We start from the raw sequence: 26635 nt of genomic DNA, 5'->3' as shown, positions 1-26635 counted from the left end.
GCCCGCGGCACAGAGCGGCTCCCCCGGCCCCCGCTGACTCCGGGCCTCGGCCCCCGCCGCCGAACGCGCTGGAGCCGCCGCGGGGAAGCGCCTCTTGCCGACCCCACACGGCGCCGCGAGGCGGGCAGCGGAGATCCGCCCTTCCCCCCATTAGCGGGGCCGCGGCCGCCCCGGACCCCCGCGGCAAACCCCGGCCCGGCTCCCCAGCCCCGACTCCGCCAGGTGAGACCCGCTCCGCGGGCGCAGGCAGCAGAGCCCGTGTGTGAGTGAGCTGCGCATGCGCCTTAGCGATAAAGCAGCGTCTGCTCCAGGTCCTCGGCTGTTGCCAGAGTCCCCTGCAGGAGCCAGGAAACGGGGAGGGGCGTGGCCAGCGAAGGGGCGTGGCCAGCCAGTAATAGGCGCCCTGGATAGGGCTGCCAGGTGTTGGACCAGAACGCCCCATTGAAAAGGGACCCTGGCAGATCTGATATAGCACTGCTGACCAGGCTGTTAAAAGTCCAGTTGTGTTGCAGGCAGGCTCCCCGAAGTGGGCAGCATGTACCTGCAGCCCTGAGGCACAGGGGCGGCCAAGGGGCCTCTGAGTGCTGTTCACGCCCGGAGTGCCAGCTCCACAGCTCCTATTGGCTGTGAATGTGGCCAATGGGAGCTATGGGGGCAGTGCCTGTGGTTGGGGTGAGCGTGCAGACCCTCACTGGCCACACTTCCGTGGCCTAGAAGCCAGATACGCTGGCTACTTCCGGGAGCTGCCTGAGGTAAGTGCCACCAGGCTGGAGCCTGAACCCTGAGCTCCTTCCCATGCCCCAACCCCAGCCCTGAGTCCCCTCCCACACCCAAACTCCCTCTTGGAGCCTGAACCCCCTCTGCACCCGAACACCCTGCCCCAGCCCTGAGCCCCTCCCACGCCAAACGCCCTCTGGAGCCCTCATCCCACCCTCTCCTGTATCCCAACTCCCTGCCCTGAGCCCCCTTCCACTCTCCAAATTCCTCAGCCCAAGCCCAGTGAAAATGAGTGAGTGAGGGTGAGGAAAAGGGAGAGAGGGATGATGGTGTGGGTGAGGCCTTGGGGCAGGGCAAGGGTATTCGGTTTTCTGTAAATAAAAAGTTGGCAACCCTAGCAGCGGGGCAACCAGAGGAGGGTTGGGTACAAGACAGTGGGGTGGGGGATTGAGGGCCAGGCAGAAGAAATGTGAGGCAGCCCCAGGGAAATGCTGCCATCAGCAAATATGCCTTAGTGAGTTGCGCTGGGCTGTGGGTTGCAATCTGTGCTGGTGCAGCTGGCCCCTCCTTGCCATTCCTCCCTGTGCTGACCTGAGAAAGAGTTCTGTGTGGCTCAAAAGCTTGAACCTGGCGCCACCAGAAGCTGGTCCAATGAAAGCTGTTACCTCACCCAGCTTATCTCTCTCATATTTTTTGGACCAAGATGGTTACAGTAACACTGCAAAGGGCAGATTAGTATGTTCCTGCTGCCACAACTGGAAGAGCTCAAAGTCCCCCAGGAACCAAAGTTCATCATGGGTCTTGCCACCTTCCCTTCCAAGTGCATGCCTTCTACCTGTCTTCTCAAATATAAGCACATAGCAACAAATTAATAGAACCTCCTATAACAAATAAAACTTAGCTTGGAAAAGAGGAGACTAAGGGGACATATGATAGGTATATAAAATCATGAGTGATGTGGAGAAAGTGAAAAAGTAAAAGTTATTTACTTGTTCCCATAATAGAAGAACTAGGGCCACCAAATGAAATTAAGGGGCAGCAGGTTTAAAACAAATAAAAGGAAATTCTTCTTCACAAACGCACAGTCAACTTTTGTAACTCCTTGCTGAGGAGGTTATGAAGGCTAAGGCTATAAAAGGGTTTAAAAGAGAACTGGATAAATTCATGGAGGTTATGTCCATTAATGACTATTAGCCAGGATGGGTAAGGAATGGTGTCCCTAACCTCTCTTTGTCAGAGGATGGTGATGAATGGCAGGAGTGAGATCACTTGATCATTATCTGTTAGGTTCACTCCCTCTGGGCAGGCCGTTGGTAGACAGGATACTGGTCTGGATGGACCTTTGGTCTGACCCAGTACAGCCATTCTTATGTTCTTACCAAAACAAAGACACTGCACTAACCATGGCAGATGTTAATCACATCACTTAATGCACTACTGGAAAGTGCTCAGATACTATGATTATGAGCATGGCATAAGCCCTTATACAGAATAGTTTCATTGGGCTGCATTTTTTTTGTAGGGGGAGTGTTAAATTATCTATAATGTAGTGTCTGGCCTTGGAAATGTAATGTATTGTATTTATGAAAGGAATAGCCCTGCCCCTTTTAGTCCCTAACTACAAATTCAGAATTCTCTATTGTCACAGCAAGTTCTACAAGTGTCATCAAAGGAGCAGATACAAAATAGAATGATCTTGTAACACAAACCAAACACTCCAAGGCCCTGTCACTTTAGAACTAGCTTTGTTTAGTGTTTTCATCTTAATTTCCATAGAACTTAACATCCGCATATTCACTTGTTTAAATTATATTTTGTCAGTGTTGTGGTCTTAATTAACTCCTTTGAGGTATGGAGTGCTGAGTTTGGTTATTGTTTCTTCTTTACTTGTGCACAGAAATAGCAAGCGACTATTACCCCAATCCCACAAAAACCTTTACACATGCTTAACTTTATGTATATGAGTACTCTAAGACCCAGGTCCACAATGGTACTTAGGCATCTAAACCAGAGTTGTATGTTTGACTATGATCCAAACATACCGAAGCCAGAGCCTGCCTTAGCCCTGCTGCCGCAGGTGGGGGGCCAAAGCCCAAGCCCTGCTGCTCCAGGCAAGGGGCCAAAGCTGGAGCCCTGCCACCCAGGTGGGGGGCTTGGGCTTTGGCCCTGGGCAGAGGGGCTCAAGCGTCAGCTTCAGCCCTGGGCAGTGGGACTCGGGCTTCAGCCCGAGGGGGTAGGGCTCTGGCTTTGGCCCCGGACCCCAGCAAGTCTAATGCCAGCCCTAGCAACCCCATTAAAATGGGGTTGAAACCCACTGTGGGGTCCCGACCCACAGTTTGAGAACTGCTGCTTGAAAGTTCTAGTCCATCCACATTTTATTATTTCCAAAACTTCAACTTCTCCTTTTTTGGTTTCCCTCATTCTCATCAGTCTCCCTCTTCACTGAAAATGTTGTCAGTATCACTACCCTCATAGCACCATATATTCACACTCTAGTTCATATCTCTGCTCTCCCCTCTTCTCAATTTTTATGCCTTCCCCTTCCAAACCCCTCTGCTTTTCTCCTGATTTTTTTCCCATGGCCATGTGTACTATGCCAGATATGGGACCTGTAATTCCCACTGGAGCAGTCCAATAGTAGCAACAGTGGAAGCAGTACTGTAGCTGGAGCTCAGGCTTTTTTACCATCAGTGTCACCAGACTCTACTTTAAGCATGCTGTTTTATTATGGTAGCAGCTACAGGCCCTAACACCATTGTGCTAGATGATGTGTAAACATGTAAAAAGATGTCTCCTGCTCTAAAGAATTTCAATCCAAGTAAAGAGTTTACCTGTTTCTGCCAACATAGCCCACGTCCAGACTAACCCGCGGCATCGGCGGGTTAAAATCGATTGCTCGGGGATCGATATATCGCGTCTAGTCTGGACGCGATGTATCGATCCCCGAGCGTGCTTACATCGATTCCGGAACTCCATCAACCCGAACGAAGTTCCGGAATCGACACGGAGAGCCGCGGACATCAATGCCGCACCGTCTAGATGGGTGAGTACCTCGATTTTAGAAATTCGACTTCAGCTACATTATTCACGTAGCTGAAGTTGCATATCTAAAATCGATTTTAATACCCTAGTCTGGACGTGGCCATAGACTCAGCCCTTGTTTGGATTAATTACTCCCAACTACCAGGATGCTTAGAAAGGCAAATGAAATAGCTTTCAAATACAAAAGCAAGGAAAGGAAAGCACATCAGTTTATGTGGTTGACTCCAGCTGATTCAATGGAGAGGGAATTCTCTATGGCCACAAATGGTCCTGAGTTACTTTGTGTGTTAAACTGTGTGAAATTGCTTGTCTATCTCATGCATCTGACGAAGTGGGTATTCACCCACGAAAGCTCATGCTCCAAAACGTCTGTTAGTCTATAAGGTGCCACAGGATTCTTTGCTGCTTTTACAGATCCAGACTAACAGGGCTACCCCTCTGATGCTTATCTATAGTTTCTTGCATCTGAATGATTTATCTGAATAGTCACAAAGATAGGATAGACAGCATTCTGTATTTATTACATTTATAACTGGTACAATATGTTTTTAGGAGACAAAATAATGTGGGATCCGTATGAAACTACAATGAAACATGAATACCCATATAGAGCACCAGTGGAGACTGAAGCAGTACGGTAAAATAATACTGGCTAGATTAATGCTAACTCTTCTGCTAGTTTTGTTTTTGTGATGTATTGAAAACCTGTGTTCATGTCCAGATGAGTAACTGTTGAGTTACAGTGCAGATTTAATGATAATATGTGATTTTACCCCAGTGCTTGCAGTACTTACAATAGGAAATACATTTACCACAGTATTTGCAGTATTACAGGTGGTAAATGATAGATGCTGCTTTTATACTTTGTGTCCTTATTTCTAACTGCAATTTCTAATGCTTTTTTTATAGTCTCAGAACGGCAAAAGGACATGTGAATCCATACCAGCTTAGTGATCCTATTGGTTTTAATACTTACAGAGAAGAGTTCTGTTGGAAACCATATTCCAAGGCAGAACCTATAATGACTGGCTCTTCATCAGGAACAAGGAGAAACAATCCTCATCCTAGTCAAGTAAGGAATGCTATAGCATTCTCTCTCATTTATGGTTGCTTAAGAAAGGTACTGTGGTAGTGCTTAATATTTTGTTTTGATATAAAGTCTATGGTGCTGTAGTTTTGAAGCACGCCACTGAATGGGGTGCTAGAAGAAGCACTTAGCAACAAGAAACTTTGAAGAGATGGGTATTATTCTGACTCTGGATTTGATAGTTGAAGAAGACAACATCATTCACTAATATGTTTACAGTGTAAAAGAACAATGGCAGGTCTCATCTATAAGATGGGCAGATATTATTTGGGAGATCTGGTGGCTCTTCTAATGGTGATGCACAAATATTCCCATTCTGAAATGTGCAGTCTCTGCTCCGTTTTGGGCTGCAGCTACTCCATTGCAGACCAACCATATTATTCCTTCCGTTCAGCAAACTCTGTTGTGTATCACCATCTTCTGTAGATGGTCTCCATTTCTTCATGTATGTCAAGAATATTCAGCCCTTAGCATTTACATCTTTCTATCATTTCCATCCTTTTTTTCAGAACAGTTCCACAATGGTCTGAAAAACAAATAAAGATTCATATTTAAATACTGCCCATCTCAAAGGATCCCAAAGCATTTTACAGACCATAAGCACATACCCACACTAATCACTTTATCCACCTGTGATATACAACAGTGCACAATGCTATTACCCAATGTTTATGACAGGAAGGGACAAATGTATCCAGCTGCTGAGTATTTGAGGAACATAATGTAATTGCTAGCCAGATTGGAATTTGGCCTGAGGTTAACATCCCTCCTTTTGTGTTAAGAGTCAGGGGCTCTTTTTCTCCATTTTCAGCTTGTTTACTCTGGGCATTTGACAGCATTTTGGATCAAGTTCTTAGCTTATAGTCAATTTCATTGTTTCCTCTTTTTTGTTAGTTTCCTCTGCTGTTTGTGGGTCTCTCTTACACAGCAGCTAGGGAGAGAGAGACATTCTAAAAATAGGAAAATATGATTATAAGACCCCAAAAATTGGTTAGGGGGTTTGGGAGAAGAAGTACCTGAAACTATATTGTAAATTCATTTTTATTTTGTAATTGGCTGACTAGTTTTCAAGTTGATGTGTCCCTTTTCAAAACGGGCAGCATATAACCGGTGCTTACTATGAACACTACTTGAAACTTCTCATATGGTAGAATTATTGTGGTTAATATACAACAAAAGAGAGGGGCTGGTCCAGTGACTATGGCATTGACCTAGGATGTGGTTCAATTTCCTGCTCTGCCATCGACTTCTTGTGTAACCTTGTGCAAATCACTTAGCCTTTCTATGCCTCAGTTTCCCATCTGTAGAATGGGGATAACCCCAAATAAGGGTGTTTGAAGGAGAAAGAGATTAAAGTTTATGAAGCATTTCAAGATCTACTGATGAAAAGTGCTATATAAGAAATAGGCATTATTATTACTGAGCTTCAAATTATATCTTACTCTGTGGGAGCTGGCTGAATACAATCTAATTTACTGTGTATATGATGCTCTAATTGTAGACATGCAGATCTACAAAATCCCACTCTTTGTGTTATTAGAGTTTCATGATTTGGAAGGTGCCTCGAGAAGAAAAACCACAGCCCATCAGCAGCCTTTCACCCTGGACACAGCCTCTTTCTAAACAAGAGGTCGGGGAAGCAATCAGAGCACAGTTCAACTCTACCTATAATGGAGATTATTTAGGATTACCCCAGGGTGAGGGCAATGATTTCTCTCTCTTCTTTTAAAATGGTCCATTAAGACACTCTGAGGCACAGTGCTGTGGTAATGTCGAGGACAGAGCAGAGGCACATTGCCCCTGCAGGGGCTCCTGGAGGTATTATGTCTCAGGCAGATACTGTCTCTCTGGGAGCATAAAGGAAGTGTGGACCACAGGGTGCAGCATGTATGTTCTCCCCATTCCATCCTAGCTAAACTGGGGCAGACAGATGGCAGGGTCAGGGTCCCCCTGGAAACCAGCTAGCCCCTAACTTCCCATCTCCTCCCTTTTTCCTCCCCTATTCACATGCTTCTGGCATTTATCCTTGTAGATCACGGTCCCTCTAAGCCTCCCAGTATCCCAGTAGGTTATGGCTAAAAGTACAAAGCTGTTACTACTTTATTGAAGACAATTAACTGAAGCTTCATCCCTGGTTCCACTGTTCAGTGCTTTTTCATTGTCCCCTTGACAATCTCTCTCTTTATGGGGCCCACTGAAATAAATGGAAAGGCTTCCATGCACATGAATGGACTTTGGGCAAGGTCCTAACACATCTTGGAAGTAAAGCACCTGTTGACTCAGAAATTTAGTGCCAGTCTGTTGCAATCTTATCTCCCTCATCACACATCCAGCCTTTCAACTCTTTCCATCCGTAGTGAGGCACCAACATGGCTGATTAGTAGAGCAAGTCAGAAGATAAGGGGCTTTTTTCATACAGAAAATTTCAACCAAAAAGAAATGCTGCCTTGGTGCCTCATGGGAGTTGTAGTTTTGATGTTTTATGCTCCTGTTCTCCTCTATAGGCCAGGCTCTCTGGTTGAACTACAACTCTCATAATGCAGCTTGGTATCCCCTTTGCTGAGGGTAGGGGCATGCATCTTGGGAGATGTGGTCTGGCTGGGTAGGCTGGTCCCAGAAGAGAATGGGAGTGCGTGGCACCCAAACCACAACCCCATGAGGTACTATGGTGGCATTTTAGACTCAAAACATGTAGGTTTTTGATTGGGAACCAAATTTTTTTTTAAGTTCTTAAGCATTCAGTTTGTCAATAACAACTTGTAATTTTCCATGAAAGCAGATCCTTTTCATTTGGATGAAAGCCCAATTTTGTGTGCCCCCTCCCCCCCTGCAAAAAAAAAACACACAAATTTGATAGAAAAATTTTGACTGGTTCTACTGGTTAGCTTCCTGTTGTTTACTTCTGAGACACGCACATGTGCGCGCACGCACACACACACACATAAATACAAATCTCCTGTTTCATTGAGAAGAAGATATTTTATTGTACCATAAAACTGACGCTATTTTTTAATTTCTCCAGGTTTACAAATTAAAGATACTATTCCTGTGCCTCCTGACTGGAAAAAAATAATTTCACATCCTCCAGCAACTGAGTTTAGGCATCATTACCAGGCCCCAGCCCACATCCATGACTTCATGGACTTTTCCTGGAAATATGGATGTAATGCAAACCGGCATATTCCAGCAAAAGGAGTTGGTAAGAATATATTTGTTTTTTAAAACGTAAATAAGTAAAATATTGTGAACTGATGAAAATCATGGCTTCAGCTCTTTACATGTCATATCTGAGAAATCAGATTCTTTTGAAATCATGTCAACTATTAAATTAGTTCTTCAGTAGTCTCTGGTCACTTCTACTTATGTAACTGATTAGTGATGTCTGAAGATTTCCTGTAACAGGAGAAAATGAGCCTGTTTCTTTATGAGAGTCCAGCATGAACTTTGCACCATGGAGTAATTTTACACATAGAAGTGCAAATTTGCTTATCTCTGTTCCTATTGAAGTCAAAGGGACCTGAGTGCTCTTGCAAATCCCATCACAAGAACTCTGTTCACCAATATTTGACATGCACAGACATGTCAGGATGGGAAAACCTGGGCCGCTGACCCCTTGCATTAGAAACTGCTGGGAGAGGGGGCACAGTGGTGCAATCCCTCATCCACCGGAGAAAGAGGTTCAGAGCTTGCCAGTGTCGCACAAAAATTGGTCAAAGCCAACCTAGAAATGGTCAGGGACAGCCCATTGGGAAATAAACTTGATTTCATGCTGTCAAGGGTTTTTCCCCCACTTTGAACTTTAGAGTACAAATGTGGGGGACCTGCATGGACCTTTCTAAGCTTAATTACTAGCTTAAATTTGGTACGCTGCCACCAGCCCGAAGTCTGTGTCTGGCACACTTTCTGTTCCCCCAAAACCTTCCCTGGGGAACCCAAGACCCAAACCCCTTGGGTCTTAAAACAAGGAGAAATTACCTATCCCCCTCCTTTTCCCCCCAGACTTTCCCCTCCCTGGGTTGCCTTGAGAGGCTTACACAGATCCAAACTCCTTGGATCGTAACACAAAGAGGAATTAACTGTCCCCCCTCCTTTCCCCCCACCAATCCCTGGTGAGTTCAGACTCAATCCCTTGGATTTTAAAACAAGGAAAAATCAATCAGGTTCTTAAAAAGACAGCTTTTAATTAAAGGAAGAAAAGGTAAAAATTATCTCTGTAAAATCAGGATGGAAAATGTTTTACAGGGTACTCAGATTCATATAGACTAGAGGGACCACCACCCCCCCGTCATAAACAGATAGCTAAGGGTTAACGTCTCTTTCACCTGGAAAGAAGTATCTGAAACACCTGACCAGAGGACCAATCAGGAAACAGGATTTTTTCAACTCTGGGTGGAGGGAAGTTTGTGTGTGAGTCCTTTGTTCTTGATCTTCTGCTGACTCTCTCTCGGCTATGAGGGGATTTCTATTTCCTGCTTTCTAATCTTCTGTTTCCAAGTTGTGAGTACAGAGATCATAAAAACAATAGAGGTTATTGTTTTTCTTTTGTATTTACATGGATATAGTTGCTGGAGTGCTTTGAATTGTATTCTTTTTGAATAAGGCTGTTTATTCAATATTCTTTTAAGCAAATGACCCTGTATTTGTCACCTTAATACAGAGAGACCATTTTTATGTACTTTTTCTTTCTTTTTATATAAAGCTTTCTTTTTAAGACTTGTTGGAGTTTTTCTTTAGTGGGGGACTCCAGGGAATTGAGTCTGTGCTCACCAGGGAATTGGTGGGAGGAAGAAGTCAGGGGGAAATCTATGTGTGTTAGATTTACTAGCCTGACTTTGCATTCCCTCTGGGTGAAGAGGGAAGTGCTTGTGTTTCCAGAACTGGAAATAGAGAGGGTGGACTCCCTCTGTTTAGATTCACGGAGTTTGCTTCTGTGTATCTCTCCAGGAACACCTGGAGGGGGGAAGGGAAAAGGTTTATTTCCCTTTGTTGTGAGACTCAAGGGATTTGGGTCTTGGGGTGCCCAGGGAAGGTTTTTGGGGGGACCAGAGTGCCCCAATACACTCTAATTTTTTGGGTGGTGGCAGCTTTACCAGGTCCAAGCTGGTAACTATAAGCTTGGAGGTTTTCATGCTAACCCCCATATTTTGGACGCTAAGGTCCAAATCTGGGACTAGGTTTATGATATCCCCAGCCTGACATTCAAAGTTACAGCAAACAGAGGTAAAAATCCTTCCAGCAAAACACATTTACAAGTTGAGAAAACAAACATAAGACTAATCCGCCTTGCCTGGCTATTACTTACTATTTTGAAACATGAAGGACTGATTCAGAAAGATTGGGAAAGCCTGGGTGTACGTCTGGTCCCTCTTAGCCCCAAGAGCGAACAACGAACAACACAAAAAGCACAGACAAAGACTCCCCTCCACCAAGATTTGAAAGTATCTTGTCCCCCCATTGGTCCTCTGGTCAGGTGTCAAACAGGTTCACTGAGCTTCTTAACCCTTTACAGGTAAAAGAGACATTAACCCTTAACTATCTGTTTATGACACATGCATCTTCCAGGCAGCCTTTGCCACCCCGGGATGTTGCTATTCAGCTAAGTGCTGATTTTTCAACAAGACATTGAGAAAACTGGAAGATGGTGCTGTTTAAAGAAGATATAGAGCTAGGTGTCTATCTAGGTTCTTATATGACCTTCATCATTGTATCTGAGCACCTTTCATTCATTAATGGGTTTTATCCTCACAACACTCCTGTTAAATAGGGAAGCATTTCTCCCCATTTTACCGATGGGAAATGGAGGCACAGGGTAGATTAAGTGATTTTCACACAGTTACACAAGAAGTCTGTAACTGAGCCAGGAACTGCCCTTAGGTCTCTTGAGCCTCAGTCTTACTTCCTACTACAGGTGCCATCTATGTTCCGCTGGCACTTCAGCCTGTGTTGTCTCACCATCTCTCTCATTGGCTTCCTATTGGTGCTGAAATAATATGAAGAGAGGCTGAGCCTAAGGGAACCCCACAGATTGGGAGATCTAGAGAGGGAGGTATAGTTACCCATAATGGCTCTTGGATTGGACTAAAGATATGCACCAGATCCAGTTTAAGACATTTCAGATCCCTCTTGCAGCTTCCTGGAGGTGACACAGGAATACTTGTTGATCAGAGGTATGAAATACTGCACAGAAGTCCAGAAGGATGTGTATGTCTCAGTACCATGGCCAAGCTGAAGCCTGACTGAGAGGAAATTCAAAATACTGTTACCCACTCAATTTAAGGCACCCCGCCTATACCCTACCGAGGTCTCAAGAAGTGACCCAATCAATTTAGCATCCCCCACCCTTTCGCATCCGAGAGTTCAGGGTGTAAGGCACCAATCCCTACCCACGGGGCTCAGGAAGAAACCTGGTCAATTTAAGTACCTGCCCTTTCCCTCAGGGCTCTACGGGTCTGCGGAACCTTTTCCCAGCCAAAGAGCCTTACACAGTTATGCTCTAAACATCTATTTATTAGCAACACATATACCAAGCAAATCTCTTATGCTCACCGCTCCCGATATACAGACAAATTTCACCTGATGGCCAGTCAGAATTCATTCATCTGGGGGTTCCCGGCGATGCCTCTTCACGTCACGGTCATGCAGAGGGATTAGTGTTCTAGCAGCTTGATGTTGCACTGCAATCCGGAAATGGTTCCTAAAGAGCATTGTTTTTCATTTACATTATATAGGTAAAACTAGCTACCTCCTTCAAATTTACTAAACCTATCACATTATCTCATACTCCTAAATAACAAAGTTTTTAACCAATTAAACACTGGCACCTACGTGTCCTCCTTCCTGCCCAAGTTTTTTACATTTCATCTTTCATGCCCAAATTGTAACTTAGTTGTGACCTTCTCTGTTTGTCCAGACGCTCAGCATAAAAGACTGATCAAAGCTTATTTTACCATTTGTTGAGTCTCTTTCTGTATCCTTTCTAATTTCCCAGCGTCTTTACAACCTTGGTGGTTATAACTCTCCTTAGGGACCTTCCTGAGGTGGGGGTGCTTTATCAGCAGCAGAACATTCCTTTTTCAATGTTAATGGTGAAGTCCCTGAGTTTCACCCAAAACTGTTCAGCAGGGGGGAGAGGAGGGGAGTCGATCAGGTCTCAGACCTACAACTGGTAGCTAAAACTGGGCATAGACTGGATTCCAAACAAACACTATCCCAAGCTAACTATACGGAGCATTGTTATTATTATTTATATACTATCATAGATATTAAAAATGATGCTTTACAATGCAGATAAGGCTTCCGTTTCCTTAAGGCACTTAGATGTACTCTTAAGGTGCTAATTCTGCAAGAAGATATGAGGGGACTGATTCTATTGAAGGAAAAGGGTCTCAATTACAATGAAAAGAACAGAAGGAGACTACAGTACAAGGAAGGAGAGGGGAAAGATGAAGGGAAGGATTATAGGGTTATGCCTGGTTTCACTCAAATGTTCCTACCTGGTTTACCTTTACAGTTCCGACTGTGACATTTTCTCACATCCAGAACCAAGAAAACATTAAACAGATGACCACGTACCAAAGAGATTTTGGGAAAGAATATTTAAATATCATATCAGTTTTAAATTCTCTGGATCCAGAACAAGTTAATAAGTACATTGAAAGAGCTCCAAAGCAAGGTAGAGTACTATATTAAGATACAGTTTAATCCATCCTGTGTAAATTATCATGCACACAGTCACTGGTGAAACACAAGCTATGAAACTTTCTGAATACTGCACTCTTCACACTTGTTGAAAGGTAGAAAAATCCTCTCTCTCTCTCTCCTGCAAGGGAGGGTGAACCCTGAGCCGCTTGCCCCTACTGGAGGAATTACTAGGAAGCAGAGAATTTTCCCTCCCCTACTCACAAATATGTAGGAGAGAATTGTCTGTGCTCCTATAAAAACAGTATATTAAAAGTGCAGTGGTTGTTGTATCCTCATTCAGAATTTGTAAATACAATTTTTATAAACTATCCCACTGTTCATCATTCCTGGAATTTATTGCACTTGACAGCTTGAGATTCAAATTCACTCTTTTGTTTTTTAATTATATTGACAGAGAGAGCAATTCTTCAGCACTTTCTTAACACAGTTTGTGGGAGCCAGAGTGAGAAATTCAGAAGGACTTCACCCTCAAAGAAACCAGAAGACAAACTATCTGAATGCAAATGATACCTGACAATCCAAAAGGAGAAAGGCCTCCAGAATCCAGCTGGTGCTGAATGAGTGGTGTAATTGTAACCCAAATGTCTTTGTGTTCTGTGTGTATGTGATGAATAATTTGCAAAACCCTGTTTTAAAATAATAAAGGCTGTTGTGCTGCTACCTCATCAAATAGAGTGCTGACTTTGAGAGCAATAGAATGTTAAAAGGGATTTATGTTTTGTCATTTCTGTACTGTAAATTCCAGCAAAACATTTATTCCTGGCTCAGAAGATCCTGTAAATATGTTGTCAGTCAAAGATGTCATGTACTCTAATTATGATTGTTGCTTTGTAGGGGTAAATGAAATAACATCTCCCACCCTCGAATTCAGTCCTCAAACTCAAGATTCAGCATTAGGGCTAAACTCTTGATTTTTAAATATTTTCCCCATGGCCAGCTGCAGTCTTACCTGAATGACATCCCACTACTGACAGACCAGAAGGCCTATACTGCAAATTTTAAGTAGTCAGCCAGCTTGTAAGCCATCTTTCAAGTAAGGCAGCATTTGAAGTTATGTCTACCCTCATCCAAGGGCAGCAGGTCCCTAAATCCCAAGTCTACCATCTCTCAAGTCTGCCAGCTGACTCAGGCTAAGGGGCTGTTTAATTGCAGTGTAGACATTTGGCTCCGGGATCTTCCCACTTTGCAGGGTCCTAGAGCCCAGGCGCCAACCCAAGCCTGAATGTCCATACTGCAATTAAACAATGCCTTAGCCCGAGCCCCACAAGCACAAGTCAACTGGAAGAGGCCAGCTGTAGGTATCTAACTGCACTGTAGACATAGCCCAAGTGGTCAATGAACATCCACCTCCACCTCCCCACAACAGAGTAGCTGCATGAGCACCTATAGCTGTTAGATGCTCTCCTCAGAATGGAAGTATTGTTTAAAAATTAGTGTCAGCCCTATAAGAAGCAACACCCTGTATGTTCACTGAACCAACAGTTCTTGATGCATGTTAACTCCATTAAGAATTGGATTAAGAAGTAAATTTTAATTATTTTAGCTCATTAATTCAGCAGCTGTTAATTTCTCCAATCTATTTTACCCTAAACTTAACCCTCCCCACACACACATTTTAATTCTAAACATAGGTTTTCAGTATAATAAAAATCTTTTCTCCTAAAAAATTATATTCTTTCTTATACCTTGAATTTATCAAAAATGAATCAGATAATTTATCTGCAACCAAATCCCATATTCTGTGAAGTTGGCCTCTTTACAAGTGCTACTCAAAACCTGATCACTCTGGGAGTTCATGTGTTTACATTTTTCTAATTAAAAGATCCTCCATCAATAGTCCTCTTCTAGGTAAGGAATGTGTCTTGAGATAGGTGACTTGAAACAGCTACTTACTTCACTATACTTCATCTATCTACCATTTAAAGTATCAATCCTCTAAGGACAAGTTAGTATGTGCATGTAACTATGTATGTGAGTAGTGTGTGACTACTTTAACCATGTTCCAGACTAGTCTGTAGGAAGAAACCCTGCTACATATAGGACCAGGAGACAGTAAACAAGTGGGTTTGTTTGGAAGATGGGCCTCATTGACCTGCTGCTCTTGGGTGAGTGGGGTCTTGCCAGCACACCCACACCCTATTCTGCCCACCCACAAGAAAGGCCTTCAGCCCAGACAGCTGTTTGTTTAGGTTCACTGGCCATTCCAATCAGTTATTCACACAGCTCTAGCGAAGAGACCCAGTGACTATGTGACTCTTCTGGCCTAACATGGTACACAGAGGCTGTATTGCTTGAAATGGATACTAGTGCTCCATCCCATGCCCTTGTGCTTAGAAGAAGGATGTCAGTCTGTGCAATCACTGTGCAGTTATCTTGCACAAAGTCTAGATGGTTGCAGGCAGGGACCCAATAATTACTGAAAGATTAAGAAAAGAAAATGAAGATGGCTTACCTATTAATTGTTAAATAGTGGTAGCTGCTAATACACTGAAATGCGCTTTTGAGGCAAACAGCAAATCAGCAGTATTATCAGATACTTTACTTCCAAGAGTCTTATAAGGCTTGTAGTCATGGCTTGTGAATGGGCTGCAAGACGTGGATGATTACAGTAATATGGCTAAGGGTCACAGAAGAATGTCTCATTCAGAAATTTAATATCATTGACACCGAGGTGACCATGTAACACTAGACTTGAGGCAACATCTCATATGCCAAAGGAAGGAAAGTACATCAGTGAGAGCATTAAAAGCTACACTCAGAGCAAACACACACAGAGAAAAACAAGGCCCTTATTTCTATGGTTGGTATCTATGTACTAGCAACAGAGATGGTGAATTTATATCCAATATAAAGTTATGTATGGGTGGTCATGTAACTGAAAAAAGAGGCTGTCATTTTGTTTTCTGTATAGTTAACCTTGAAATATATAAGAGGTCTCTGCTTGCTGCAGTTGTGGTTATAAGGCACTTACTATTGTGTGTTTTATTTTTTATGCAGTGTTTCTGAGAAAGTCATTTTTTGTGCTATCATGAAGACTTTATATTTGTTCTCACTCTGTATTTCCTTAATCTGAAAGAAGTAATCTGGACTGAAAATACCTGGTTTGTTCTTTGTGTGCTGGAGAACACAAAACAGGGGATTTTGAGTTCCCTTAACTAGTTCTTAAAAGTCACTAGTTTATCTTCCATGCATATATATGATGGTCTTTAACTAAAGAACTGTACTTTTTGCCTCTCTAAATGTTTTGCCTTTCTAAATAAATAAAGTATCTTGACTGAGTATTTTGTTGGAAAACTGATTGTTATTACAAGAATTAATATGAACAAATTATGTGGTACTTGTTACACTTGATCAGATGGACAGTAAACTGCAGCATAACTTTATGGGGAGTTCATGCATCAGATGAGTTCATCTTGTTGTGACTTTCTAGTAAGACTCTATAATACTTGTTTGAAATGCTGTACAGTTCCAAAGGTAATGCATTGGCACTTCTCAAGCCTAGAAGGAAGGCAGATGATTCAAAGGACTATCATCCAAAGACTTTGATCAGCATAACTTTTAAGATGTTTGAGAGATTGGTATTTAAGTGACTATTGCCTTTAATTGCCCCACAGTTACCTCATTACCAGGAAGGGTTCCAACCAGGCCATAATGCTGAGGATCAGCTGATTAGACTGGCATCGCTTATTTCATGCATGCCTGTGACACACTTCATGTTCATCACTTTTAAATGGCTATGATATATTTTGTACAAAGTATACCTTTGAAAACTCATTTACAATCTCATAATCTGCTGAATATTATTGTCCTGTTGAAATGTGTGTAACAACACTGCATGTGAAATTGAGATTTTGCTGTATCTTTGTTACTGAAATATGTTGCAATTCTGGATAACACTCATAAGCCAATTCCTCAGAGACAAAGCCGAACTGGCATGCCAGCAAAATGCTAAATAGCCATTATGTGCTTAATCGGGGATTTGCCAGCAGGGAAGTTGTAAAGAAGAAATTTGCAATTCACTGGAAGGACTGCGAAATGTTACAAAGGGATCTCACAAAACTGGGTGACTGGGCAACAAAAATGGCAGATGAAATTCAATGTTGATAAATGCAAAGTAATGCACATTGGAAAACAATCTCAACTATACATACAAAATGATGGAGTCTGAATTAGCTGTTAACACTCAAGAAAGAGATCTTGGAGTAATTATGGATAGTTCTCTGAAAACATCCACTCAATGTGCAGCGGCAGTCAATGATTCCCAACATTCTGTTTGCTTTTTAAAAAAGAACAGGAGTACTTGTGGCACCTTAGAGACTAACACATTTATTTTATCATAAGCTTTTGTGGGCTCCAGCCCACCTCATTGGATGTAGCCCACAAAAGCTTATGCTCAAATAAATTTGTTAGACTCTAAGGTGCTACAAGTACTCCTTTTTGCAGATACAGACTAACACGGCTGCTACTCTGAAACCTTTGCTTTTTTAAGAAAGGGATAGATAATAAGACAGAAAATATCATATTGCCTCTATATAAATCCATGGTATGTGTACACCTTGAATACTGTGTGCAGATCTGGTCATGCCATCCCAAAAAAGATATATTGGAAATAGAAAAGGTACAGAGATGGGCAACTAAAATGATTAGGGGCATGGAACAGGAGGAGAAATTAAAATGACAATTTTCAGCTTAGGAAAGAGACGATTAAGGGGGGATATGATAGAGGTCTATAAAATCTTGACTGGTGTGAAGAAAGTGAATAAGAAAATGTTATTTAATCCTTCACATAACACAAGAACTAGCAGTCACCCAATGAAATTAATAGGCAGCAGGTTTTAAAAAAACAAAAGGAAGTACTTCTTCACACAACATAAAGACAACCCGTGGAACTCTTTGCCAGAGGATGCTGTGAAGACCAAAACTATAACAGAATTAAAAAAAAACTAGATAAATCTCTGGAGAATAGGTCCATCAGTGGCTATTAGCCAAGATGGGGAGGGATGCAACACCATGCTCTGAGTGTCCCTAGCCTGTTTGCCAGAAGCTGGGAATGGGCAACAGGGGATGGATCTCTTGATGGTTACCTGTTCTGTTCATTCCCTCTGAAGCACCTGGCCATGACCACTGTCAGAAGACAGGATACTGGGCTATATGGACCATTGGTCTGACCCAGTCTGACCACTCTTATGTAAAAATTAATTATAATAATAAAAATGTCTAGTACAGAAACTCCCCAACATATTGACCTCTCAAGATAGCAACAATGTGAGATAACAACCTTGGCAAATACTGCATTTTAAAAACCGTGGCCTACTAGGAAACATATTTATATACGCTTCCATTCCCGGTCACAAATCTAGCATTCTGGAGCAAAGTCACTAAAATATAGTCCAACAAACATATGTTTATTTAACGTGTCCCGTATTTAAGCTGTCAGAGGTGCTTTCACGTGAGTACACCTCCCAGGTGGGGGGCAAGAAGGGACCTTACTCATTCCTCCAGCTGCTCACTCTTCGCTCTGGCCACGACTGTTCATTGTGCCACCGTTTACTCCACCACTCTGTTGCCAATGGCCCTGCGCAGTCACCTTCTGCTGCTGCCTGCCGCTGTGACCTCTGCAAGTTGGTCTCTTGAGGTTCCACCCAGCTCTCAGTGATTTCAGCTGAGTTCTCAGTGGGGGAACCTCGCTGCTAGTGCAGACTGGGCTGTCTTTTACACAAAAACACTGTACCCACAGGAACAGTGTCCCCACAGCAGGACTAAGCACTTAGACCTGATTATCAGTGATTTCAGCTGCAGTGGTCACTTAACAGAACAAAAGACTATCTTTGGAGCCTAATCAGCTCTGCCTTTGAACAGTGGAGAGGGACAGGTCCCCACCCTCTCTTTTGATGCCCTCAATCAGCATAAGCTAAGTACAGAGCTACTGCCCTTTACTCATACAATAAGAACAACAACATTTCATTCCCAACCCCCCAACCCCCCCACATTCAAGGGATTTGTAACCCAACCCAAGTCAAAATCTATCACTTGGGCAACACAGCTCTGTTTGCTGGATACCTAGGTAAATTAGGTGTGAATGTAAATACAATCTGGACCTGAAACCTTTCCTCCCAGCTCTTCATCAGGTGTCAGAGAGACCTCTTTTAGACTTTGCTTACAAATCATCATTTGAAATTATTAGGTTAGCCAACATCACTGAAATGAATGCACTGACATTGTCATAAAAAACAACAGCTGTGAAAGGAAGCTAGTCTATGTTCATACTTTTCAAATCTATTATACTTTCAGATACACGTATTTGATCATACACTGTATATGCTTTTAAAGTGTGTATTAATGTTTCAATTTCAATTCAAATTTCCAAACAGTCACTAAATTGGCATGTTTCAGAGTAGTAGTCGTGTTAGTTTGTATCCGCAAAAAGAACAGGAGTACTTGTGGCACCTTAGAGACTAACAAATGTATTTGAGCATAAGCTTTTGTGGGCCCACTTCATCGGATGCATAAAATGGAACTTATAGTGAGGAGATATATATACATACAGAGAACATGAAAAGGCAGGAGTTGCCCAACCAACTCTGAGTTAAGATGCGCTACTGTCAGCAGGAAAAAAAAAACTTTTGTAGTGATAATCAAGATAGCCTATTTAAGACAGTTTGACAAGAAGGTGTGAGGATACTTAACATGGGGAAATAGATTCAATGTGTGTAATGGCTCAGCCATTCCCAGTCTCTATTTAAGCCTAAATTGATTGTATCTAGTTTGCATATTAATTCGAATCCCGCAGTCTCTCTTTGGAGTCTGTTTTTGAAGCTTTTCTGTTGCAAAATTGCCACCTTTAAATCTGTTATTGAATGGCCAGAGAGGTTTAAGTGTTCTCCTACTGGTTTTTTAATGTTATGATTCCTGATGTCAGGTTTGTGTCCATTTATTCTTTTGCGTAGAGACTGTCTGGTTTGGCCAATGTACTTGGCAGAGGGGCATTGCTGGCACATGATGGCATATATCACATTGGTAGAGTTGCAGGTGAATGAGCCCTTGATGGTGTGGCTGATGTGATTAGGTCTTATTATGGTGTCACTTGAATAGATATGTGGACAGAGTTGACATTGGGCTTTGTTGCAAGGACAGGTTCCTGGGTTAGTGTTTTTGTTCTGTGATGTGTGGTTGCTGGTGAGTATTTGCTTCACGTTGGGGAGCTGTCTGTAAGCCAGGGCCGCCCAGAGGATTCCGGGGGCCTGGGGTCTTCGGTAGTGGGGGGCTCCCTCTTTGGCAGTAATTTGGTGGCAGGAGGTCCTTCCGCTCCAGGACCTGCCGCCGAAGTGCCCCGAAGACCCGCGGCAGGGATTCCCCGCTGCCAAATTACCACCAAAGCAGGACCTGCTGCCGAAGTGCAGTCCGGTCTTTGATAGTAATTTGGCGGCAGGGGATCACCGCTGCGAGTCTTCAGGACCCCTCGGCAGCGGGTCCCGGAACGGAAGGACTTCCCGCCGCCAAACTACCGCCGAAGACCCGGCTGCACTTTGGCGGCAGGTCCTGCTTTGGCAGTAATTTGGCAGCAGGGGGTCCTTCCGCCCTGGAGCGGAAGGAGCCCCCACCGCCGAAGACCTGGAGCGGAAGAAGATCCGGGGACCCAGGCCCCGTGAGTTTTCCGGGGCCTCCGGAGCGAGTGAAGGACCCCGCTCCAAAGGCCCTGAAAAACTCTCGTGGGAGCCCCTGTGAGGCCCAGGACCTGGGGCAAATTGCCCCACTTGCCCCCCTCTCTGGGAGGCCCTGCTGTAAGCAAGGACAGGCCTGTCTCCCAAGATCTGTGAGAGTGGGGATTATCTTTCAGGATAGGTTGTAGATCTGTGAGGATGCGCTGAAGAGGTTTTAGTTGCAGGCTGAAGGTGATGGCTAGTGACATTCTGTTATTTTCTATGTTGGGCCTGTCCTGTAGTAGGTGACTTCTGGGTACTCTTCTGGCTCTGTCAATCTGTCTTTTCACTTCAGTAGGTGAGTATTGTAGTTTTAAGAATGCTTGATAGAGATCTTGTAGGTGTTTGTCTCTATCTGAGAGATTGGAGCAAATGCGGTTGTATCTTGAAGCTTGGCTGTAGACAATGGATCGTGTGATGTGTCCTGGATGGAAGCTGGAGGCACGTAGGTAAGTATAGTGGTCAGTAGGTTTCTGGTATCGGGTGGTGTTTATGTGACCATCGTTTATGAGCACAGTAGTGTCAAGGAAATGGATCACTTGTGTGGATTGGTCTAGGCTGAGGTTGATGGTGGGATGGAAATTGTTGAAATCATGGTGGAAATCCTCAAGGGCTTCTTTTCCATGAGTCCAGATGATGAAGATGTCATCAATGTAGCGCAAGTAGAGTAGGGGTGTTAGGGGTTGAGAGCTAAGGAAGCGTTGTTCTAAATCAGCCATAAAGATGTTGGCATACTGTGGAGCCATGCAGATGCCCATAGCAGTGCCACTGACTTGAAGGTATACATTGTCCCCAAATGTGAAATAGTTGTGGGTGAGGACAAAGTCGCAAAGTTCACCTATCAGGTTTGGCATGTGACTAGTTCACAAAACTGGGAGTTGGTGAAATTGGGGGGGGGGGGGGTAGGGAAATCACTGGCTGAGGGCCCAGCAACTGGAGAGAGACATCAGCAGACCACATGCAGAAGCCTCTCACCAGCACCATTAAGAATGAGGAGAGGGGTGCTGGCAGCTTGCAGCGCTGTTCCCGCCAGCCCTGTGCAATCATCAGCCTCATGTGCCAGGCTCGCGGAGCCAGGGCGGTGCAGGGCGGGGAGCAACGTGCCAGGTCTGCAGCGCCTCCAGTGCGGCTGGGCAGGGGCTGCTGCTGCTGCTGAGCGGGCTTGGCTGGGGGTGCCCGGCCGGCCGGGACCATGGCTCTGAGGAAGGCAGCGCGACCTCGCTCCGCATCAGGAAAGCTAGAAACGTTCCCCCGCGGCAGGTGAGCCCCCGTTTGCCCTCCAGCCTGCGCGCGCGGGCCGAGCCCCAGCGGGCTGGCGGCTGCAATGTTGTGGTGTCGCTGTTGTCAAGCAACCAGGCCGGCGGCTTGCGCTGCCCAGGAGCCGCGGGTGCTCCCCGCGCCCAGCCCCGCATCCCCTCGCCGCGGAGCGAGGCGTCTGAGGGGCGTCCCGCGCCGTCCCCTCCCGGCTGTGCGCGGGGCCGGGGCTGAGCCGGCTCTGGCGCTGCTCCCGCCCGGGAGCGCTTGCTGCTGCCGTGGGGAAGGTTTTTTTGCAGGCGCGTAGAGAAAGCGGTGCCAAGTCCCCCGCTGCTCGGGACAGCGCGAGGGAGGGGATGAAAGGAAGGAGCAGTGCAATAACACTGCGGGGCGGGGGAAGCTTTAGGGTCCTTTCTAACCCTCTCGTGTTAATGTCCTTGGTTATTGCCAGTAGTTATTCCCCTTCCTTTCTGCTGCTGCTGCGATTGCATTTGTCCCAGAACCCAGTCTGATGCACAGTGCACAAGGTTAGGAGTCCTTGGGGCACCTTAGAGACTAACACATTTATTTGAGCTTAAGCTTTCCTGGGCTACAGCCCACTGCATAGGATGCATCGACTGGAACATACAGTGAGAAGAGGTTTATACAGACAGAGAACATGAACAGGTGGAAGTTGCCATACCAACTCTAAGAGGCTAATTAATCTGAGCTAACAGCTGAGCTATTATCAGCAGGTTGTGGTTCTGAGTGTGCTTCAGGCAACAGCTTGTGTCCTGGTCCCATGTCTGTCCTGGTTGTTCCGGCCAGGGCTGACATTGGGTTCACCACTGCTGTAGTGTATTGTGGAGAATGAGGGAGTTATTTACATTTGTTTTTTCTAAATATCCTATGCCCCTCAGTTTACTTGTTTGATATTATCCTGGCTGATTGTGTGGGAGAAGCTATCAATGGGAAACGAACAGGAAATGAAACACTGAAGGAGATAAGGCACTTCCAGACAGAATACCAAACACCCGTACTGGAACAATTGGGGACGCCCACTCACTTGGCTCCAGCCAAGCTAGCAAGGTTTATTCTTCCCAGGCTTGAGCCTAGGGCACGAACTCACTAAAGACCCCAACCTACAGAGGAAGTGGGATATTGTGTACATTTTGTACATGGTAGGTTGCAGGGCTGCTACTAGCAGTTCAGGCTTCTGTACTGAACAGGGAATGGCTACAGAGCGATTCATCGGATGTGTCCACTTTAAGATCCTTTAATGCATTGCCAGGAATGGGGCTGGTTAACATATGCTACATACAGAGGCACCTCGTGGATGAACAGTGTAGAACAGTTTAGCATGCCATTACAGGGGTAGGGAGCCAACAGTGGCTGGGGATGAGGAGTCTCTGACAGAGACACTAAGACATGGGTGGGCAAACTTTTTGGTCTGAGGGCCACGTCTGGATATGGAAATTGTATGGTGGACCATGAATGCTCATGAAATTGGGAGTTGGGGTGTGAGAGGGGGTGAGGGATCTGTCTGGGGGTGCGGGCTCCAGTGTGGGGCCAGAAATAAGGAGTCCAGAGTGCAGGAGAGGGCTCTGGGCTCAGGCAGGGGATTGAGGTGCAGGGGGGGTGAGGGCTCTGGCTGAGGGTGCGGGCTCTGGGGTGGGGCTGAGGATGAGGGGTTTGGGGTGCAGGAGGGTGTTCCAGGCTGGGATCGAGGGGTTTGGAGGGCAGGAGGGAGATCAGGGCTGCGGTAGTGGGTTGGGGTCAGGGGTGCAGGCTGCAGGCAGCACTTACCTCAAGTAGCTCTTGGAAGCAGCAGCATGTCCCCCCTCTGGCTCCTAAGCAGAGGCTCTGCCAGGCGGCTCTGTGCGCTGTCCCATTCACAGATGATGCCCCTGCAGCTCCTGTTGGCCACGGTTCCCAGCCAATGGGGGGCAGCACTTGGGGCTGGGACAGCGTGTGGAGCCCTCAGGCTGTCCCTATGCGTAGGAGCCGAAGGGGGGACATGCCGCTGTTTCCAGGAGTTGCATGGAGCCATGTGACCCGCAGAGTGGGGCAAGTCCCCGACCCTGCTCCCCAGTGGGAGCTCAAGGGCCGGATTAAAGATCTGATAGGCCAGATGCAGCACACGAGTCATAGTTTGCCCACCCCTGCACTAAGAGAATGCTGTAGGGACTGTCTGTCTTTCCCAGGCCCAGCGTAGGAGGACTGGGCTGATTGGAACTTACTCAAAACTTGGAAGGAAAGAACAAAGTTTAGGTGAGACCCAGGCATGTTGGCTTTTTGCTCTGCATGCTTTGGACTATAGGGTGGGTAGAAAGCTGGCTAGATCGTTGGGCTCAACGGGTAGCGATCAATGGCTCCATGTCTAGTTGGAAGCTGGTATCAAGCAGAGTGCCCTAAGGGTCGGTCCTGGGGCCAGTTTTGTTCAATATCTTCATTAACGATCTGGAGGATGGTGTGGACTGCACCCTCAGCAAGTTTGCAGTTGACACTAAACTGGGAGGAGTGGTAGATACACTGGAGGGTAGGATAGGATACAGAGGGACCTAGACAAATTAGAGGATTGGGCCAAAAGAAATCTGATGAGGTTCAACAAGGACACGTGCAGAGTCCTGCACTTAGGACGGAAGAATCCCATGCACTTCTACAGAATCGGGACCGAATGGCTAGGCAGCAGTTCTGCAGAAAAGGACCTAGGGGTTACAGTGGACGAGAAGCTGGATATGAGTCAACAATGTGCTCTTGTTGCCAAGAAGGCTAATGGCATTTAGGCTCTATAAGTAGGGGCATTGACAGCAGATCGAGGGACGTGATCATTCCCCTCTATTCATCACAGGTGAGGCCTCATCTGGAGTACTGTGTCCAGTTTTGGGCCCCACTCTACAAGAAGGATGTGGAAAAATTGGAAAGAGTCCAGTGGAGGGCAACAAAAATGATTAGGAGCATATGACTTATGAGGAGAGGCTGAGGGAACTGGGATTATTTAGTCTGCAGAAGAGAAAAATGAAGGGGGATTTAATAGCTGCTTTCAACTACCTGAAAGGGGGATCCAAAGAAGCTGGATCTAGACTGTTCTCAGGGGTAGCAGATGACAGAACAAGGAATAATGGTCTCAGGCTGCATTGGCAGAGGTTAGGGGCGGATGTTAGGAAAAACTTTTTCACTAGGAGGGTGGTGAAGCACTGGAATGGGTTTCCTAGGGAGGTGGTGGAATCTCCTTTCTTAGAGGTTTTTAAGATCAGGCTTGACAAAGCCCTGGCTGGTATGATTTAGTTGGGGATTGGTCCTGCTTTGAGCAGGGGATTGGACTAGATGACCTCCTGAGGTCCCTTCCAACCCTGATATTCTATGATTCTATACCTTTGGTTGAATACATAACAGTTTGTTTTGAAGAAATTGTCTTGAAGTTTCATTAATCAGCCACTGGTCACAGGCTTTTGGAGGAAAAGGGCTAATATACCAAAGTTGGGGCTGTCATGTTATCCCAATTGTAAACAGGAGGGCTGCAGCTCAGAGACACAGTCTAAGGGTATGTCTACACTATGATATTAGGTCGATTTAATAGAAGTTGATTTTTTAGAAATCGAATTGATACAGTCGATTGTGTTTGTCCCCACTAAGTGCATTAAGCCAGCAGTGTGCGTCCACAGTACCGAGGCTAGCGTCGACTTTCAGAGTGTTGCACTGTGGTAGCTATCCCGCAGTTCCCGCAGTTTCCGCCACCGACTGGAATTCCGGGTTGAGCTCCCAATGCCTGATGGGGCAAAAACATTGTCACAGGTGGTTCTGGGTACATGTCATCAGGGCCTTCCCTTCGTGAAAGCAACGGCAAAAAATTGTTTCTTGCCTTTTTTCCTGGGTTACCTGTGCAGACGACATACCACGGAAAACATGGAGCCCACTCAGCTCACTGTCACTGTATGTCTCCTGGGTGCTTCTGGCAGACGCGGTACTGCAGTGCTACACAGCAGCATCCCCTTGCCTTGCCTTGCCTTGCGGACGGCAGATGATGCAATACAACTGCTAACCATCATCGTCATCCCGTGGGTGCTCCTGGCCAACCTCGGTTAGGTTGGTCGGGGGCACCTGGGCAGACATGGGTGCTCCTGGTCGGCCTCGATGAGGTCAGTCAGAGGCGCCTGGACAAAAATGGGAATGACTCCAGGTCATTCTCTTCTCTAAGTTTCGTCTTATGGAGATTCAGTCCTGCCTGGAATATCATGCCAGCTGGAGGCTTCTGCCTCAGGCTGCTCTCCCAGTCGGCAGCACCGTGCTGTCGCACCTACTCCAGCCTATCCCTTGATCCCATGACTCGTGGAGCTTGGACAGTAGTAAGGAGCAGTTCAACTATAGGCTGAGCAAGCGCAGAATGGTGGTAGAATATGCCTTTGGACGTTTAAAAGCTCGCTGGCGCAGTTTACTGACTCAGTTAAACCTCAGCAAAACCAATATTCCCATCGTTATTACTGCTTGCTGTGTGCTCCACAATATCTGTGAGAGTAAGGGGGAGACATTTATGGCGAGGTGGGAGGTTGAGGCAAATCGCCTGGCCGCTGATTATGCACAGCAACACACCAGGGCGGTTAGAAGAGCATAGCAGGGCGTGCTGTGCATCAGAGAAGCTTTGAAAACCAGTTTCATGACTGGCCAGGCTGTGGTGTGAAAGGTCTGTTTCTTTCTCCTTGATGAAAACCCGCCCCCTTGGTTCACCCTACTTCCCTGTAAGCCAACCGCCCTCCCCTCCCCCCTTTGATCTCCGCTTGCAGAGGCAATAAAGTCGTTGTTTCAAATTTGTGCATTCTTTATTAATTCGTCACACAAATGGGGGGATAAACTGCCAAGGTAGCCCGGGAGGGGTGGGGGAGGAGGGAAGTGCAGGGGTGGAGTTGTTGTAGAGGTACCCCCTAGAATGGCATGCCTCTCATCATAGAAGCGGCATGTCTGGGGCCGTTTGCCTCTCTGGTTCTTTGATAGGCTTGCCTGAGCTCCTTAAGTTTCACATGGCACTGCTGCGGGTCCCTGTTATAACCTCTGTCCTTCATGCCCTTGGAGATTTTTTCAAATATTCCAGAATTTCGTCTTTTGGAACGGAATTTGCATAGCACGGATTCGTCTCCCCGTACAGCAGTCAGATGCAGTA

The 26635-nt window shown here is 45.5% G+C and overlaps 2 protein-coding genes across 11 annotated transcripts in view; both read left to right on the top strand.

Moving 5' to 3' along the window:
- The first annotated feature begins 21 nt into the window (after window positions 1–21).
- TEX26 (testis expressed 26) lies at window positions 22–15802 on the top strand. Of its 6 annotated transcripts, none has more exons than XM_050937321.1 (7): window positions 22–222; window positions 4312–4391; window positions 4669–4831; window positions 6387–6543; window positions 7869–8045; window positions 12357–12518; window positions 12942–15802. In XM_050937321.1, exons 2-7 carry the CDS (start codon window positions 4354–4356, stop codon window positions 13052–13054), a joined length of 810 nt encoding a protein of 269 aa, XP_050793278.1. In that variant the 5' UTR covers window positions 22–222; window positions 4312–4353; the 3' UTR covers window positions 13055–15802. The 6 variants fall into 6 exon arrangements, with proteins under 6 accessions (XP_050793278.1, XP_050793275.1, XP_050793279.1 ...); XM_050937318.1 differs by having other exon boundaries at window positions 4312–4396; XM_050937322.1 differs by lacking the exon at window positions 22–222 and adding an exon at window positions 441–752 and having other exon boundaries at window positions 4312–4396; window positions 4738–4831.
- A 5591-nt stretch (window positions 15803–21393) lies between these two features.
- The window catches only part of LOC127043254 (WD repeat-containing protein 64-like), a 100700-nt gene continuing 95458 nt past the window's right edge, over window positions 21394–26635 (top strand). For all 5 annotated transcript variants that reach the window (XR_007772186.1, XM_050937170.1, XM_050937168.1 and 2 more), the window contains exon 1: window positions 21394–21507. Coding sequence is in view for 4 of the 5 variants with exons in the window: in XM_050937170.1 (XP_050793127.1) it covers window positions 21440–21507 (68 nt within the window). In the remaining variant the exon portion in view is untranslated. The remainder of the gene's footprint in view (window positions 21508–26635) is intronic.

This window comes from Gopherus flavomarginatus, chromosome 1 (genome assembly GCF_025201925.1).
Source record: "Gopherus flavomarginatus isolate rGopFla2 chromosome 1, rGopFla2.mat.asm, whole genome shotgun sequence".
In the NCBI taxonomy this organism is placed as follows: domain Eukaryota; kingdom Metazoa; phylum Chordata; order Testudines; family Testudinidae; genus Gopherus; species Gopherus flavomarginatus.
Note: the sequence above shows the minus strand (reverse complement) of the source record. Positions and strands in the feature narration are given on the sequence as shown.